At 56.9% G+C, this 18,279-nt stretch overlaps 1 protein-coding gene across 1 annotated transcript; it reads right to left on the bottom strand.

Moving 5' to 3' along the window:
* Positions 1 to 1,029: 1,029 nt before the first annotated feature.
* Positions 1,030 to 17,403, bottom strand: HAPLN3 (hyaluronan and proteoglycan link protein 3). Its single transcript, XM_019460222.2, has 5 exons — positions 15,656 to 17,403; positions 7,320 to 7,493; positions 3,727 to 4,095; positions 2,102 to 2,404; positions 1,030 to 1,459 (listed from the first exon to the last, which is right to left on the bottom strand). The coding sequence occupies exons 2-5, from the start codon at positions 7,432 to 7,434 to the stop codon at positions 1,173 to 1,175; spliced, it is 1,074 nt and encodes a 357-aa protein (XP_019315767.1). The 5' UTR covers positions 7,435 to 7,493; positions 15,656 to 17,403; the 3' UTR covers positions 1,030 to 1,172.
* Positions 17,404 to 18,279: the final 876 nt, after the last annotated feature.

Genomic DNA, 18,279 nt, shown 5'->3' with positions numbered 1-18,279 from the left:
TTACGGATTCCCCCAACAGACCTTGGGTGGGGACTGCATCAGAATCAAGAGCGTTTGTGACTCAGCTGGTCTGGGGCCGAGAAATTTGCATTTCTAGTAATTTCCCAGGGATGCTGCCTGGCCACACCTTGAGAAGCAAGGGCCTACGTGAAGAACAGGCTGTATAACTTACTGAGAGTGCCCGGGGTGTGCCCGAACAGGGGCAGCGGGTCTGGCTTCCTGAGGCTGGGGGAGGGGGAGCAGAGGGTGAGACACAGAGGGGGCTGGTCTCTGAGGACCTCGGGGTGGGGCACAGCCTCCTCTGTCCCGAGAGGCACCTCCCTCTCTTCTGGGCCCAGACACACGGTCTGGGAGTAGAGGTGGCAGCAAGCCGGCCGGGGCCTCCAGCCGCAGGGCCAGCACCCACACAGGTTGTGCTACGGGGCCGGTGAGCCAGAACGAGCCTCCTCCAGGCTGAATGAGGCCGAGAGCCAGACACGGGGAGGGGCCGCGTCTCAGCACCATTCATCATCCCAAGAAAGTACACACACGTGAGGGCCGCTCCCCAAACGGGGAAAAGTGAGAACAGAATGCAGGCTCTTTGGAACGAAGAGAGAAGGTAACACTGGGGAGGGAAACCGCTCCCTTTCCTGGGACTCCACACAGAAGCCGAGGGATCCGTGTCCTCCTCAGGGGTGCTGACCCGAGCCGGCAGCTCCACCGACAAGTGGGAGCAGGCAGGAGACCACAAGGCCCAGTGCCCAGCCCCCACCCCCCCCCCACGCCCTGCCCCGCCCCGCCCCCAGGCTGAGGGGGAGGGGAGCCGCAGCCACCACGGGTCATTGCCCCCTCTGGGTGCCGGCCTCCCTAGGGCAGGGACAGGGGCTACATTCAGTGATGGCAGAGAGCCCTCGTGAGCCCATGAACCTCCAATGTCCTGCAGGAGAGGGGCAGAGGGATTCCTGGGGAGAGGGGAGAGCCTTGAGGTCTCCGCCAGAGCAAAGGGAGGATTTGGAATCTTGGATTTACCAAAACACAAACAAAAACTCAGCAATTTCAAAATTTGTTTTTAATTTGAGAAGTATAAAAGCAATACAAAAATGGCCCCAACCTGCAAGGAACAAGGAACCACTCAATAAATAGAGCCTGAGAGGGGAGGGTGCGGGGCCGTGCGGACAGCAGGTGCGCGGGGACTAGCGTGGGCGGTAGCAGTAGACGCCGTACCTGCGGCTGCGCGGGTCTGGGAAGCCGAAGCTTCGGACGCCAGGCTCCAGGGGCCCGCAGTTGGGACGCGGGTGAACCACAGGGTAGCGGGCGCTGCCATCTGCCAGCCAGCCGGCATCACAGCGGTCCAGGCCACGGAACTTCCAGGCGGCAAAGAGCTGGCCCACCTTGGCAATCCGGGCGCCATCTTCCTGGCAGGCCTCCCTGGCCTCGGCCAGCGTCAGCTTCTCAGGGTGGTCCAGGTAGTACACCTGCCCTGTGGGGAAGTGGGGTGTGAGGGCGGGGCAGCGCAGGGGGCAGCCAGAGAGGACGGGGGGAGAGTCTCCAAAGGCCTGGCAATTAGGAGCCCAGGGGGCCGTGCCATGGATATTCAGGGGATACCTTCCCGGTTCTGACCCCTTCTCTGAGAGTCCCATCCCATCTGCCGTGGGGCTGGGGTCCCTCCAGTCCCTCCAGTCGTGTCTGTGCTCCACCCCACTCGTGTCTGGGCACCCCACCTAGGCTGGACCAATCGGAGTCTCTCGCCCACTCATTTACTGAGCACCTACTACGTGCCCGGACACTCTTCTGAGTGACCGTGAATCCATGTCTGTTTTTATCCTCCCATGAAATGATCCTCCTTGTGGGACAGACGATGCTGCATTTGTCTATGATGCCCAGAGCCTAGGCTGGGCCCTAGCACGCAGTAGGCTCTCAAAACGCGTCTGATGAACGAGGAAACCAGCGATTGGTGTGAAACAGCAGCAAAGCACTCAAACACTCAGCCAGACGTGGCTTCAGTGTCGGCAGGTGCTCCAGACCTCCAGGCGAAGGTGCGGGCAGAGCGGGCAGGGAGGTCCTAACGTCCCCCCAGATGCCGCCCTCCCACCCCTGGCCTGTGCCCGGCCACGGCACTCACCCTTGAGGGCAGCGGAGAAGCAGAACACGTCATAGCGGTGCAGGCGGCGGTGACGCGGGCCGTAGCTGCGCACCCCGGGCGCCAGGCCCAGGCCACCGCAGGGCTGCCGGGCCAGCGTGACGGGGTACTGCACCGAGGCGTCCTGCAGCCAGCCCGCGTTACACCAGTCCAGGCCCTCCTCCCAGGCCCGGAATAACTGCTCGAAGGAGGCCACCACCGCGTCCTGCTCCTCACACGCCCGCTGGGCCTCGCGGAAGTTGAGCAGGTAGCGGCCCTGGGGGTGCTGGTAGGGAAAGACCACACCTGGGGAGGGAGGACAGAGGGGCTGGAACGGGTGGGCAGGGGCCCAGCCGGCTGGAGACCCCAGTCCCTGCCCCCGGCACTCTGAAAACACGTAATAGCTGGTTAAGCTCATGAATGGATCAGCCAGTTAATGTCCCCACGTATAGAGTGGGAATGCCACCTAATTCACAGGGCTGTCGCAGGAACCCCAGAGCTGTGGTCTCCATTGTATCCCGTCCGCCCCCCCCACCCCCGCCCAGATCATATGTTGAAATCCTGAGGCCTGATGTGATGGGATCAGGAGGCCACCCTCAGGAGGCACTTAGGTCATGAGGGTGGCACCCTCGTGAATGAGATGATGCCCCCTCGCCCCTTCCACCGTGTGAGGACACGGCGAGCAGTCTGTGACCTGCCCAAGGGCTCTCACCTGCCGGTGCTGGCATCCTCCCATCCCCACCGGCCCCGCCATTGGGGATGAGACATGTGACCCCTCCGGCCGCCAGGTGGGCTAGGGAGGCGGGTGCTGATGGTAATAGCCCTTGACTTGCATTTTATTCAGTTCCTCAGAAGGAGGTACAGGAGGCACTACCCCCATCCCTCATCTCATGCGGGAGGGGACGGGAGCTCCGAGGGGATGAGGCATCTACCCAGGACGCCGGGCTGGGAGGGGGTGGATGTGGGGCCTGAACACGGTTCTCCGTCCGTCCCAGCCGTCTCCCTAACAGGTAGGAGAGGTCTGAAGACGCACAGCCCCGTCCTAGGGGCAGAGACGGGACTGTCCACTGGAGCCCGCACACAGGGCCTGGCTCGTTTGCACAGCCCTGGTTTGTGACTGTTGGGTTTTTTTTGGTTTGGGGTTTTCGTTTTTTAGAAGAGCCTTACATAAAAATCCAGAGATTTCACGTAAAAATATACACTTCTCTTGTCAAATCAGAAACCCTGGCTGCACGGACTCTGCTTCCGGACCTGAGTGGGCACTCCTTTGGGATGGGATGAGGGTTCAGCCACTGAGTGGAGGGTTCAGTCCCCACTACTCCTGTCACTCGCACTGGGCAGCCTCTTTGGTTTTGGGAGCGTCTCAGCTCCGTCTCTAATTGGCTGTGGGGCCAGTTCCTCTAAAGAGGGTGTGAGCCAGAGGGAGTAGAGGGTTCTGGAGCCCGACTGCCTGGGGTCGAGGTCCTACGCTGCCATCCATGAGCTGTGTGACCTTAGGGAAGTTACTTGACGCCCCTGTGCCTGTTTCCTCATCTATAAAACCAGGCTGATGATAACAGCAGGGGTGGTCCTGAGGACTGCATGCTTGTCTAACGCACAGAGTTCTAGATGGTTTCTCAGGGCCTCACCCCGCAGCTCCAGCTCCACCAGGCCGCTCTCGTCCTCCAGCCCGTCAATGACCTCACAGCGGTAACGCCCGTAGTCCTCCGGCCGCAAGTCCCCGATCTGCAGCGACACTTCGCGCTCCCTGTCCTGCCGCAGACACACCCGGCCTCGGTAGTCTCCGAAGGAGCGGTGCCTCAGCCCGATGGCCACCAGCACATCCTGCTCCGGGGCCCCGTTCTCTGACAGCTTCCACCACTTGATGCGCACAGGCCTCGGGGACAGCAGGGCCGGCTCGTAGTGGTAGTGGCACGGCAGGGTCACATTGGCCCCTCGGTAGGAGAACAGGGTCTCCTCGGGCGTCTCTACCACCAGCCTCACCCCGTTGAAGACGCCTGCGGGAGAAGTGGGGTGCAGATGGGGACCCGTGGGGCACACGTGTACCCCTGCAGCGGCCACCCCCAGCTCATCCCCAGCTCCCGCCAGGCCCGGGAATAAACACGTTGCAAGAACTGCTCTAACACCACACCCGTCCCTGCGTCCACGCGTTCTGCAATGGGACTCTGCATCTCCTGTTAAGAGGGGACTCTGTGTCCCCTTCCCCTCGAATCCGTGCTGGCCTTGCCACTCGCTTTGACCAAATGAACTTGGCAGAGGTGACTGTCCTGAGCCTGGGCTCCAGGAGGCCCCGCTGCTTCGGCTCCTTCTCAACCTTGCCAGCCTCCATGAGAACGAGCCTGGGCTCACCTGCTGGAGAAGGAGAGCCCCACGTGGAGCAGAGACGAGCCCTCCCAGCTGAGGCCGTCCTAGGCCACGCAGCCCCCAGCCGACCTGTCCCCCGACTGCAGGCACAGTCTGTGAGGAAATGGCGGCCAGCCCAAAATGCTGACCCGTGGAATAAGCAACAAAGCAAAACAGAAAAACCACAGCTGTTGTCTTAAGCCATTAAGTTTGTGCATAAGAAGCTAGCTGATGTAGTTAGGTGATAAGAGCACCACATATCAGGTGGCTGGTTGGGACTCAGATCGCCCTGAGTGTCCTTCCCTACCACACTGACCACGGAAGAGCACAGCTTGTCCTTCGCTGTCTGTCCACCTGTCATCCATGATTCTTCCCCAAATACCTAGAAACACAGGTGAGAGGAGGCCAGGACTTCTACAGGAGACAATACTCAGGGCTCACGGGTACCAATAAACACAGAGCCTAACAAACACCCCCCACCCCCAGAACCAGGTTTATGCTGAGGCTGGCTCATCTTTAACTTGGGACCCAGTACAGAGGCCTATCTCCTGATCTTGGGCCTGGACTTAGACCCCTGGAGGGACACAGGGTGGGGGAGGGGGGTAGGCTTGGGGCAAGCAGGAGATAAGAGGCTCCCTGCAGAGGACCTCAGGCTACAAAAGCCAGATGCTTTGGTGCAGTGGTTCCCAAAGCGGGGTCCCCGAGCCAGCAGCAGCAACATTCCTGGGAACTTGTTAGAAATGCAAACTCCTGGGCCCCAGCCCAGACCTCCTGAATCAAAAACTCCGGCGGGGGCGGGGAAGGCCCAGTGATCAGTGTTTTAACAGTTCTCCAAGTGACTTGGCTGGTCACTCAAGTTGGAGAACCCTGGACAGGCAGTGGGCACGGAGGTTTGAGACCACAGGCCCGGAGGCAGCTAAGCCAGCCTTGCATCTCGGCTCCAACTTTCCACAAAGCTAATCTGATCTAGTCTAGAGAAGTCCACGGACTCTGCAAACACTTTCCTTATTTGTAGAACGGGGTAGTAACAGTACCAACGGTGGGCCGCGGTGAGGCCCAAATCAGGTGAGGTGGGAAACCTGGCACACAGAACGGGCCCAACAGACGTGAGTCAGGACTCTCATTCCGTGGCTACATCCTTTGTGTTCCCCAGTGCTCTTTGGTCAAGCTGTGTTTGAAGCTGTAACCCGAAGACCATGAGAACATTTGGCTGAATCATAATGCATCTGTACGACTAAACACTACACGGCCAGGAACCAAACACACACACAAAAAAACAAGAAACACTACACAGCCAGGTAAAATAGCCTGGCAGCTGGATATCCACTCACTGACCTTGGGGGGAAGAGCTGTATTCTACGAAGTGATGGCAAGATTCCCAAATCACATGTATAGCAGGAGGTTGAAGACAATTTTCTTAATCTTATGTAAAAGGCTGGAGGGATACATCTGAAATGGCAGTAAGGGTTCCCTCAGGTGGGGGGAGCTCTTTGTGATTTTGCTCACACGTATTCAGAGACTGACGGGAAATGGTGAGATCACGGGTAGAAAGTTTCCCTTTGTAAGTTTCCTTGAATCTCCTTAAAGTAGCGTTTGTACAAAAAATAAGTTCTAAGGCAAAGGAGGGTGGGAGGTCAAGTCATGGATGCCCCAAGCCATCCATCACTGATTCCTGGAACTTGTGAGGGTCACCTTCTACATCAAAGTGGAGTCTACAGGTGGGACTAAGTTAAGGACTCCAGCCACAAGTATCTGTGTAGAAGGAGGCCGAGGAGATGGGAGGATGGAACGGGAAGGCGAAGTGACCATGGAGGCAGGGATGGGGTGACGCAGCTGTAAGTCAAGGTCCATCAGCAGCCACCAGACAGCGGGAGGGCCAGGGAACGGATTCTCCCCAAGAGCCTGAGGGAGGCTCACGACCAGGGGGCTGGGAAGTGTTCGTCCCCTCTGGCTTTCCGCAAACCAATCTCAGCATGGGTTCTTAAGATCTGCGTGTCCTGGGAAGCTGGCTCAACTCTGTGAGCGTCAGTTAGCTCATCTATGAAATGAAATAATCCACAGGATCTGCTTTCGGGGCTGCAAGGGCAGCCGGCATCAGCTTGGCCCGGTTGGTGCCTTCATTATGCTGGTTGTTAAGCTTGCCTATAGGTCAGGTGTTTGTGAGGATTATGAGACCGTGTATAGAAGGCGCTAGAAGCATGCCTGACACATAGTAGGTGCACAACACATGCTAACTAAACAGTCACCTGCCCAGGGGCACCTGGGTGGCTCAGTCGGTTAAGCGTCCGACTTTGGCTCAGGTCATGATCTCACAGTTCATGGGTTTGAGCCCCGCGTCGGGCTCTGTGCTGACAGCTCAGAGCCTGGAGCCTGCTTGGGATTCTGCATCTCCCTCTCTCTCTACCCCTCCCCACCTCTCTCAAAAATAAACATTTAAAAAATTATTTTTAAAAGTCACCTACCCAAAGCCACGTAGCTAGTAAGTGGCAAAATTGAGATTCAAACTCTCATCTGTCTAACCTCAAACCCCCTTTCCACTGAGGAACTCCAAGGGGGGTCACATTTAATTTGGATCTTGGAAAACTGGCAACTTCGGGAGCATTCTTAAGCGCACCTGTGTCCCGCACAGGTGAGATTGTCGAGTGCTTTCGGCTCCAATGCGCTCAAGCCTGAGGGCCTAGCAAACGGAGTAACTGAACCAGCCCTTGCAGTGATCTTAGAAATGCACCTGGTCCCCTGCAGGGCCCGGATAGGGAAGGGGCTGCTGGCTCCGTGCCCTGTCCCCTGTCCCGGCCTGGAACCTGCATATCACAGCAGGAGCCAGGAGAGGTCTCGGTCACCCAGTGGAGCCCACAGCCAGATCCAGGAGGCCGCCCACCTTCGCCGTGGCCGTTGCCCAGGTTCCAGCCATTGGGCTTGGAGTAGTAGAAGCCGTTGTAGAAGGGCAGCCCAGAGACACAGGGCAGCAGGTACAGCAGGAGCAGAGGGCGCATGGCGTCACGCACGGCCGCAGGGCCAGGGTGTCCGGGGCAAGGCTGGAGCCCGGGGCAGGCTGGGAAGAGGAGAAAAACCCATTAGAGAAGCCTGCTGCAGGGGGGGTCAGGGTCCCCTGGGTTCCAGCACCCACTCGTTTGCTCCCTCAACAGATAATTATGGAGCATCACGAGCACAGGCACTGTTCTCAGAGTCTAGAAGATGTGCTAGAGCAAGGCCAGGTCCCTGCCCTCGGGGGACCGCACCCCACGGGCAAGATGGGCAGGGAGGAAGCCAGCAAGGTCTCGGGAGGAGCCAGGAGGAGGCAAAAGTCCTGGAGAAGATTTCACAGGGCAATAGGGCAGTGTCAACTTTTCATACCGGACGTTTGAATTTGAAAAGTTGTGAGCAGCATTTCTCAGAGACTAGACTGGAAAATCTCGGGGTGCATTCGTGTTTAGTGAAGGGAGTCCTGCATCGTCGAGCTTTGGTTTCAGACCAGAGATGTCTTTGGGGGGGAGGGGGGGGTGGGGAGGTCACAATGTGCCATTTGTTTCTGATCCCGAGTCAAGGTCAAAACCAATTTTAAACACCATTCCGACCTCGGTGGACACACAAAATAGGCAGCTAGTCCGTGGCTGTTTTGGTTTTTTTTTAATGTTGCATTTAAATATTGTACCTTGATTACTGAGGGTTTTTTGATGCGCACACACACGCTCCTCCCCCGCATTTATTTCTGCACCCAAGGCTAACGCTTCACTCACCTGCTCCTCATCACTATTTGCTGAGCGCCTAAAGGTTTAAAAGACCGGCAGCCTTGGAGGAAGTCAGTACAGAGCCGGGGCAGAGGCGTGGGCTGTGTGGGGGGAAGCAGAGGCCCGCGGTGGGGCCGCAGAGAAGGAGCGCGGAAACTAGACTGCAGACGTGGGGGTTAGCCAGGCGGGAAGGACACTAGGGTGTGCCCAGCAAGGGCAGGGCAAACACAAAAGCCCAAAGGCCAGAGAGAAGGGGGGGGGGCGCTGGGGGGCTGGGAATGTGCTGGAAGCTATCTGTGCTCTTTTCTGCCCTGATCCCCGTGGTGGCTTCTCTTGGTGAGGGGGGAGGACTGGCTTCCAGCAGGCTCCTCTCCCCAGCACCTGTTCTCAGAGGACCTCTAACCCTATTTCCTCCCTCTTTCCCTCCAAGACCTGGGGGGCAGTGGCTGTCATTGCTTGTCTGTGTCTTCTCCCTTATCTGTTGCCCCCACCCCCCTCTAGAAGCCAGCCAGTTCTTATTAAAGTCTCTTTAGTGGAACCACCTAGGGTGAATTCTGTTCCTGCCAAGACCCTGACTGATCTAGGGGAGAGGCTGTGAGCCGTTGGGGCCCAACAAGCCGCTTTTTCCCTCTCTCCTTTGCCCCAAAGCCCCTGGGGTGCCAGGAAGGCTGTAAGCAGAGGGGCCACAGGATCAGACGAACCTCGCAAACTCCCCTCCCGGGGCTGAGTGGAAAGGGGAACGTGAGGCAGCAAGGACAGGGCAGCAACAGGCATCTGGGAAGCATGCTGATCATGCAGCCACGTGGAAAAACACTTAGGGTGTAATTTAAAATGGACAAAGCAGATGTGGGAATTGCCACTCTGCTATGATTGTAAGGTTGGGCCCCTGTGAGCGCGTGTTGTAGGGAAACCAGAATGGGAGGGGACAGCAAAAGAGATGGGGGGAGGGGGGACGGGAGGGAAGGGGAAGAGGAAAGGAGAGCACGGAACCCGTAAGGGTGGTTGGATTATGCAGGGAACCTTCTTGTTTCCAGAACAGTTAGGAACTCTTGGCAGGGGGGAGCGCAAATGTGCAGGAAGGTGAGAAGTAGAATCTACTCTTAGACGCCTTTGTGGAGAGCCTGAGGCCCGGACTTGCCCTCTGTGCCAGGCATTACAGGAAGACCTCACCCTTCCGAGGTCTTGCGTCTTCCAAGAGTCCCCAGGTGACCCCCATAAAGCCTCACGGGGACTTGGATCTGGGCAGCCCGAGCACAATCGGGCAGCCTAATACGGAAGTTTAGGGGTAGGAAGATCTGGGTTCAAGTCGCGTCTCTACTGCTGACAAGCTGTGTGATTGCAGGCCGGTTTCCTCATTTGGGACACCAGGTTTGGAAAACTCTGGCCTATTTCTCCCCCATATGGTCTGCTTTTCTCCTACAGTAACAGAGCTCTAGACAGGTGTGTGCTCAGCTGAAAGCTGTATTCCCAGCCTCACTTTGCAGCTAGGAGAGCCAGAGCTGGCCAACGGCAGCAAGCCAAATGAACGTGCCACAGGCAGGCCTTGTGTTAAAACAGGGACAAGGGGCACCTGGGTGGCTCAGTCGGTTAAGCGTCTCTTGATTAGGGCTCAGGTCATGATCTCTCGGTTTGTGGGTTCCAGCCCCATGTCGGGCTCTGTGCTGACAGTGTGGAGCCTGCTTGGGATTCTCTCTCCCCCCTCTCTGCCCACCGCCCCAGGCTCACACTGGTTCTTTCTCTCAAACATTAAAAAAAAAAAAAAAAAAAAAGGGAGGGGCGCCTGGGTGGCTCAGTAGGTTAAGCTTCCAACTTCGGCTCAGGCTATGATCTCATGGGTCATGGGTCCGAGGCCCGCGTCAGGCTCTGTGCTGACAGCCTGGAGCCTGCTTCGGATTTTGTACCCCTCTCTCTCTCTCTCTCTCTCTCTCTCTCTCTCTCTCTCTGCCGCTCCCTTGTTCGTGCTCTTTCCCGAATTAAACCTTGGAAAAAAAAAATGTTTTTAAAATACAGTTAGGGATACCTCTTCCTGGTCTTCTTTCCCTCAACGTGCTGGCACCCAAAGGGGCCACCTCCGTCTCAGATGTAAACCACAGGCTGAATGATAGAGCTGTGCCCCCAGCCCTGGACCTCCCCCATCTGCACTGTCTCCTAGGAGAAACAACGTCCTATAGTATTAAGCCACCACATTTTGAGTCTCTTTGTGATCACAGCTTAGCCTCACTCGAGCTATCATTGGCATCAGCGTAAAGTTAACAGCTGAGTTTAATGAGCACTTACTATCTCATTTAATCCTCACAACTCCTGGAGGTGGAACTTCTCAGTAGCCTCATTTTTATAGGTGGGGAAAACCAAGGCACAGGCAGGTTAAATCATCTGCCCGAGGTCGTCCAGCTAGGACGTGGCAGAACTGGGATTCGAACACACTCCGGCTCCAAAGCACGGAAGGAGCATGTCACATTCAGGGAGGTAGTGTGTGCAGAGCACGCAGCTCAGTGCCTGGCAGGAGGAGGCAGGAGGTAGTTTCTTTTCCCTTCCTTGAGGTCCCACGTTTGGAACCCAGAAGGAGGTGGAATGAGGACAGAGAGGCTGTTGATAGGAGCTGGATGTCCCAGGGTCCACCCTGTCCCTGGGCGGGGCTCCAGCGGAGGGCTCGCCAGGCCAGGCTGTCTGCCGTATGCCCAGCAGCGCATCCGGCCCGGGTGCCTCCCAAGTGAGAAAGGGCTTCAGGATGAGCGAATGGAGGTGTTTCTGCTACAAAGTAATATTTGTGTGCTTGAAGAAAAAATGCATATTTTTGCATTAAATGCATTAAAAAATAACAAGATCGGGGGGAAAATAAGGTTGGGGCAGATTGCTCAAAACATATGCAACTTTGCAGCCAGAGTGTTAACAAAACCAGAAACGGTCCTAGTAAAAAACGCCAGGACTTTTCATTCTCCTCTGACATTGGCACCCTGTCAATCAGCCCTTTGAAGCCTCCCCCATGGAGGCAAGTGCTTCCTCCTTTTGAGATGTAGATCTTTTCGGGTATTGGATTCCAGTAGAAACCAGATTCACTGAAATTAAGAATCTGACCCAGGGTGAAGCCATCTTCTTCATTTTTTTTTTCTTTTCTTTTTAACTCCGGGGACAGGTCTTTGCAATTTCTTCATGTGATTCCTACATTTATCAGAAAACTTTTGTGTTAAGCGGCCATCCAGGCATCCCTCCCTCCCCAAATCTATTGCGTCCTTGAGTTGACATGGTGCAGAGTTTGGGTCTTGAGAGGTGAGAAGGGATGCTGTATTATCTAAATCTGTTGGGTTCCTGAGTTTTGGGCCCTGAACGGCAGGAGCCTAGACCGTGAGAGACCTTTGTACATGTACTAAGAAAGGCACTTCCTGAGGACTGTGATTCTCAAGGAATCCGTCGCTTGCTAAAGCTTGCTCTTTGTGAGAAATCCTGTTCCGGTCGCTCCAATACATCAGCATGTTGAGAAAAATCACCATTGAACCGATGCCACTCGGTGTTACTACTGACATCAGTCCCTGTTCTCCTTACCAATTGTGAATGAGGTAATTCCTGGCTCAGAAACACGCCCTGAAGCAGGAAAGACTTCTAGCACCTTGTGGTGTCCTCCAGGGAGCTCCTAGGCACCCCTTCCCAGCCCCAAAGACCCCTACACACATTCCCAACCTCAAGCCTGAGAACTGCACTTACTCCCTGGATATTAAAGGGCTTCCGTGGCCAGCAGCTCCCTTGATCCTCCCAAGAACACCCCACCCCCCGCCAGCCAGCAAGAATTTTATTTTCCCCAGTTCATAGGTAAACATAGGCACAAAGCAATTCTCTAAAGGCCACATGGCCAAGACAGTAGAGGCAGGACTCTACTGAACCCTTAGGCCAACCCCATCACGGTCTGTCACATTTAAGGACTGCCTTCCACTTGTCCATGCATCTTCACGGATGTCCTTGCCTGTGGGTCTCAGTGTCAGAATTTTTGTCCCCGCTGTACAAACGGAGGCTTGGAAATGCTAAGGTGCATGGCTAAAGTTACCCAGGGTAATAGACGAAGGAGCTGGAATCTGACCTCATTTGCTCAGCGAGGATTTATCACACATCTACCATGTGCTAGGCACAGCTCTCGGCCCGCAGGATACAAATCCGAAATCTTCCTGGAGATTACGTTCCAGCGAGGGAAACAGCACGATGCAGGACGCACATGATGTCAAAGCAGTGCATGTGGATAGAAGAGGCTGAAGCAGGAGAGGGGGGTGGTGTGCCTGGAGACAGGATGGGTCAGGACGCCTCCCTGAGAAGGGGACCAGCTGAAGGTGTAAACTTTGAAAATCTTAGGGAAAAGCATCCCAGGGTAGGGAACAGCAAATGCGAAGGCCTCTGGCAGGAATAGCCTGAAGTCCAGTGAGGAGCAAGGAGCAAGAGAGAGGGTGGTGGGAAATGATGTTCACGCAGCTGTCACCGGACCACTGTGGACACGGAAGGGTTTTCAGCGGAGGACAGCTATGCCTCTGATTTACCTGATTCTAAGAGCACCATCCAGGCTATCTCCCTACCTCAGCTCAAGTGCATGGCCTCATCCTGGCTTCTCCTTTCCAGCTAAAAGCAGCCCTACCCAGTTCTCTTCATTACTTCCCGCTCCTCCATTCTGGACACACCCCTGTCTACTCTCTGGTTTAGGAACACTACAGCAGGGGCACCTGGCTGGCTCAGTCGGTGAAGCCCGTGAGTCCCGATCTCAGGGTTGTGAGTTCGAGGCCCATGTTGGGTGTGGAGCCTACTTAAAAAACCAAACCAAATTACAGCAAGTGGAGAGGTGTGATCTGGTCAACCCCTCTCTTTGCTGGAGGGTACCGAGAAAAACGAGTTCTGAACATCAGCCCTGTGTCCAGAGCTGTGACCCCGATGGAAGCAGGCCCCCCTCTTCCAGCCCTCTCTGGGCTGCACTCCCGTCAAAACATCTGATGTGTCCAGGCTGACAGATGCCCAGGTGACACCCGCTGGCTGGCTGGCTCTGGGAAGCCATTCGATTTCTCTGAACTGAGGTCTCCCCGTCCCCAGAGAAGACTAACAGGGAAGCTCGAGGGTTGAACCCAGTGGCCACCCTGAACGTTAGGCGAAAGCATAAAGCCACGTCCTGATTGCAGGCCACGGGTGGAAGATGCCGCTTAGCTGTCGCCCGGCCCCAGGCCCGTCTCTGACCTCTCCCACTCAGGGGAGCGATGGACTGCCTCCGCTCCCCTAACCTGCCTCTCCTGGTCCCCAGACCCTCAGAACCGCCACAGAGGTGCCACCAGCTTGAAGGCCCGAGATCCAGTCCAGCCCAGTCACCTTGGCAGCTGGGGGCTCCCCAAATCAGCTGGAGCTCTGCCTGGGCAAAGACCCACCCGCACCCTGCTGAGGGACCTTGAGCAAGTTATTCAAGCTCTCTACATCTCCACGACCTCCTCTGTAAAAACAAAGGATCAATACTAGCCCCTCACTCGAGGGCTGTGGTGAGGGTTATATAAGATGAATTATGTCCAGTCGCAATATATGGCAGGTGTTCAACAAAGAGCCACTAATACATCTCGGTAGAAGAACACAGGGGCAGATTTCAGGTCCTAGAGTCAGGTTGGCCACCTGACTTCGGTCCTGGTTCCACCCACATACTAACACTGTATCAGTGGGGGCGCGCCCAGTTGGCTCAGTCAGTCGACCATACAACTCTTGATCTCAGAGTGGTGTGTTCAAGCCCCACGATGGGTGTAGAGATTTCTTAAAAATAAAATCTTGAGGCGCCTGGGTGGCTCTGTCAGTGAAGCGTTTGACTTTGGTTCAGGTCATGATCCCATGGCTTGTGAGTTCGAGCCCCGCGTCGGGCTCCAAACTGATGGCTCAGAGCCTGGAGCTGCTTTGGATTCTGTGTCTCCCTCTCTCTCTGCCCCTCCCCCAGATCACACTGTCTGTCTGTCTGTCTGTCTCTCTCTCTCTCTCTCTCTCTCTCTCTCTCAAAAATGAATAAACACTAAAAAAAATTTTAATCTTTAAAAAAAGTGTATCAGTGGGCAAGTCACTGAGTTTCACTTTCCCCATCTGTAAAATGGGGATCACAATTCCAATCAAAAGATTAAAGGAGAGAATAAGGAGGGTGAGCACTCAAAAGATTAGTTATTATTACTAGGGTTAACAGTGCACAAGGTGAACTCTCACGTTACTTCAGTGGCTCTTTCTCCCCTCTCATTGCCTAGGAGAGAAAGCAGCCACCACTGCCTTCTCTTTACAGTTGGGGAAACTGAGGCTAAGGACACACAGATGAGTGAAATACCCAAGGCTTTATCTTTGGTAACTCCGCCGGCAGAAGTTAGAGAAAATTCCAGTCTCCGGGCCACCCATCCTTTGCCTGTCCCAGCACCACTTGCCTCGGGTCCCCTCCACACACCAGAATAAGCTGAACCCCACCTTGGAAGGAAGATGGGCCACACGCCTCCCCTCAGACTATTCTCACCGTGCGACGGCGAGCCGAGTCCCCCAAACTCCAGCAGGGGGCAGCATTGCCCTCCAGGACTCCGTAAGCCCCAGCTCCGCGTGAGGAATTTGACTTCGGTGCCCCGTTTAGACAAGGCTGACCGGCGCCTTTGAAACCTGCGGGCCCCGTAAAGTGGAAGCGGAGGTGTTTCCTACCAGCATTCCCACCCCGCTGGCTCACGCAGGGCGGCGAGAGAGGGGCCAGGGCGCCTCTCCGTCACCATCCCCTGCTGCTCCGAGCAGAAGCACTCCCCGGGGTCAGCGCTGGGCACCGCGGTCGAGGCCGGGTCACAGGCTGCTGAGGCCACCCAGCGAGCTGGTGACACAACTGGGTCCTTCCTGGCCGCTCACCAGACCTAAATTCCTTCCCGAAGGATCCCATCTCCCACCCATCTCCCTTCTCGCCGCCCTCTCTCTGTGCCTCTGGTCTCGCCGCCTTAAGGCAGAAACCCCGGTGAACCGAGGCCTGAACCCGACGGGCATCTTTGCGCTTGCCCTACGCAGACGCCAAGAGGCGCAGGTCCGCCCGCCCGCCGCCCCGCGGGTCGTCCCCAGCCCCCCACCTCACCCCCGAGCTCCAGGGAACCCCGGAGCACGCGACACGTGCCGCGGGGCAGAGCCAGGCGCGCGGTGCACCGTGCTGGAGGCTGCAGGACCCAGACCGGACGTGACCGGCAGGGATCGGCGGGCCCCGGTGGCAAAGGGGCTGGACCGGGCGGTGGTCTCAGAGGCCTCGGGTTTCGCTTCCTCGTGGTGAGCCCAGGGGATCCGCGCCCCTCTCCCCGCACTCGCACCCACGGCGCGCCCCAGGGGCGATCAGAACCCAGCTCCGCCCGGCCCCGCGGTGCCCAGCGCACTCCTCCTGCCCGCTTTCCCGACCCTGCCCGAGAGGCCTGGGGCCCCGCGGGAGACCCAAAGCGGCGAGGGGAGAACCCGGCCCGCACGGGGGCCCGAGGAGCCCGAGCTCCCCCGAGCTACGCACCGTCCCCAGGCGGCTCCTCGACGGCCGGAGCGCTCGGCCTCGGACGGTCCGGGTCCCAGGGATCCCGAAGCGCTTGAAAGGAAGCGGCTGCGGACAAATCCCCGCGCTCCCGCCTGACCGGCCCCTTAAAGGAACAGGCGCCCCTTTCCCTCCCAAGGGCTGGGTCCAAAGGGAGGAGTTGTTGCCGACTTGTGCTGTCTCCAGCCTCGGCTGGGGACCACCTCCAAAACTGAGTGTCCACGAGTTGCCGTCACATCTTAGAAAGGGTAAGTGGGAAACGGAAGAGGCGCATTAACTGAGGAGGGTCCCATTAATTAGATCACTCCCGTTTACCAAAAATAGTGGGACTGAACAGGGGGAGCCCCTCCCCAGCTCTTTGCAGGGGGGCTATGGCTGCCGCCCACCTTAGGGAGAGGAAAGGGTAAGGAATGTCCTGCCTGCCTACCTTTCCCCCCTGTAAGACAGGAAGGCAAGGACATCCCTCCTGCCCATGATTTTGGCCGTCATGAAATCACCAGACCGCTAACTCCGTGTCTGGAGCAAAGATGCTGATAGTGGGTGAGACTTGAATCTGTGGTCTTGGAAGGAGGCAAGGCGGTTAGGGGTGCTCCCTGCAGCCAGCAGGGGCAACGAGGCTTCTGACTGGTGCTCCAACAGGGGGTAGGGCCCTCCCTTAGAATCCTGCCAGCAGTCTAATCAGCCATCCGGCATCACCTCCCAGAACTGTTTGGACAGGGTGTTTTGTTTCCGCCCTGGCCGACAGGAGTCCTGGGCTGGACCGTTTCCCTCAGCAGAGAAGCCGAGAGATCCTTCAACCCTAGCCGGAAGAAGGGCCACGGGGTCAGGGAGTCCAGAAACACCACAGCCTACGTTCAGGCAAGCGTGTGTGTGTGTGTCTTACACAAAAGCCAGAAGCACATCAGAGCACCAAGAGGTGCAGCGAACTAGAAGGCACACCACATCCGAAGTGAATGCCAGGCTTCCGGGAGCCAGTGAAGGTTCCTACCCCAGGAGGAGAGGTCTGTCTGACCACTGTGCAGATGGATTGGAGGGGTGATAGATAAAACACGAGTACCAGTTAGGAAACTCTTGCAAGCTTCTCTAATGATGGCGTGAGCAAAGTGTTTGAGGCCTCCAACACACCAGGCTTTGCATCTGTACGTTCTCTCCGTTAGTCTCCACAAGGCTGTAGAGGCGGTCCTATTATCTCCATTTTACAGATGAGGGAACCGAGCCCCAGAGATCTCAACAAGTCGCCTCAGGTTGCTTGGAGCCAAGGTGTGAACTTAGATCTTCCAGCCGGAGGCCCTGTGTTCCTCAGGACTCCACCCTGTTTAAACCAGGGGATCCCAGACTCCTGGGAGAGACAGGCCAATGCATCCCGGTGCTGATGGCCACAGGTGAAGGAACAGGGGCGACATCAAGGGAGGGCAGTTTTGCTCCAGCAAGTTTCACACGCCAGCCAGGGCTGGCCCCCCAGACAGCGGTCAGGAATAAAACAAATCCGGGGAGGAGATGGTGAACGTCTGCGGAAGTGGAAAGACTACCCGGGCGAGAGGAGCCGAGGGCAGGGGGAGCAGGAGTGAGGGCCCCAGGCTCTCCAGAGGGGGACTTCTAGAAGGCCGTGACCAACTCCTCCAAGGTCGCAGAGATGAGGGTCTGGGTGGCTTCAGCTACTCCAGAGTGACCTCAGGGCTCCTGGGCCAGGTGGGGGCCTTGTGACGACTGCTCACCAGCCCCCATGGCCAGTCTGCTGTGGGCCAGTCTCATCGGCTAACATTCCATGCCATGAACGGGGGTTGTGGACCTGTAAGAGCGAAGCTCTCCATTTCCCTTTACGGGCCTCCCGACTTCTAGCAAGGCTCATGGCCCAGTTGACTGGGGAGGTGGAAGCATCCCAGAGCACAGGTGCACTGGAAAGAAGCTCCTCCCACTGGCTACTAGTCCCCAGGAGAGGCCGGAACAGGGTTGTCGATAGGAAAGGCTCCCCCGAGGGAGTCCAGATGCCGCCAACCAGCCAGAAGGACTGACTCCAAATACAATCCATGCAGCTCCACAGAAGAGGTCTCGGAGACGGGAGGGAGTGACCCGGCTGAAAGACCCCCAGGGGTGGGGAGCCCCAGTCCCCATTCAGAGACCACAGCCTGGGCCTTTAGTCTGTTCCTGCCTGGCTAAAAATCCCTGACAAGGGTAGCTCTCTGGAAGGAGCCACTTGCAGACTAATTTTCCTCCCCAGGTTCCAGCAAAGCCACACCCTCCCTTTGGCAGCCGTGTGGCCAGATCTGCTGCCTAGAAATGTATGTATATTACAGCAAGTCTCCCAAAGTTTGTTCAAGAAAATTCACCTTGTGTTCCAAGGCTTAGGATACTAGGGTGGTTTTACATACCTTTCCCAGCTACTCGGTCCCTCCTCTACCTGCCAGCCCCCTTGTCCCCGATCACCAGGGTGTGGCCGGCACTGTCCCCCCAAAGGCTGCTTCCTGACTGCCCCTGCATTGGGGGGCAGGGTGGTGAGAGCAGAGCGGGTACCCCTGGAGCTTTCTGCGGCCCCACAGCCCTGCCAGTGGCCTCTCGGGAACTAGTGTGCTCAGCCAGGAGGCCTCGTGACCACTTGGCTGAGCCCT

This window comes from Panthera pardus, unplaced genomic scaffold (assembly GCF_024362965.1).
Source record: "Panthera pardus isolate Hobbes unplaced genomic scaffold, ASM2436296v1 HiC_scaffold_23, whole genome shotgun sequence".
Classification (NCBI taxonomy): domain Eukaryota; kingdom Metazoa; phylum Chordata; class Mammalia; order Carnivora; family Felidae; genus Panthera; species Panthera pardus.
This window is presented reverse-complemented; position numbering and strand designations above follow the sequence as displayed.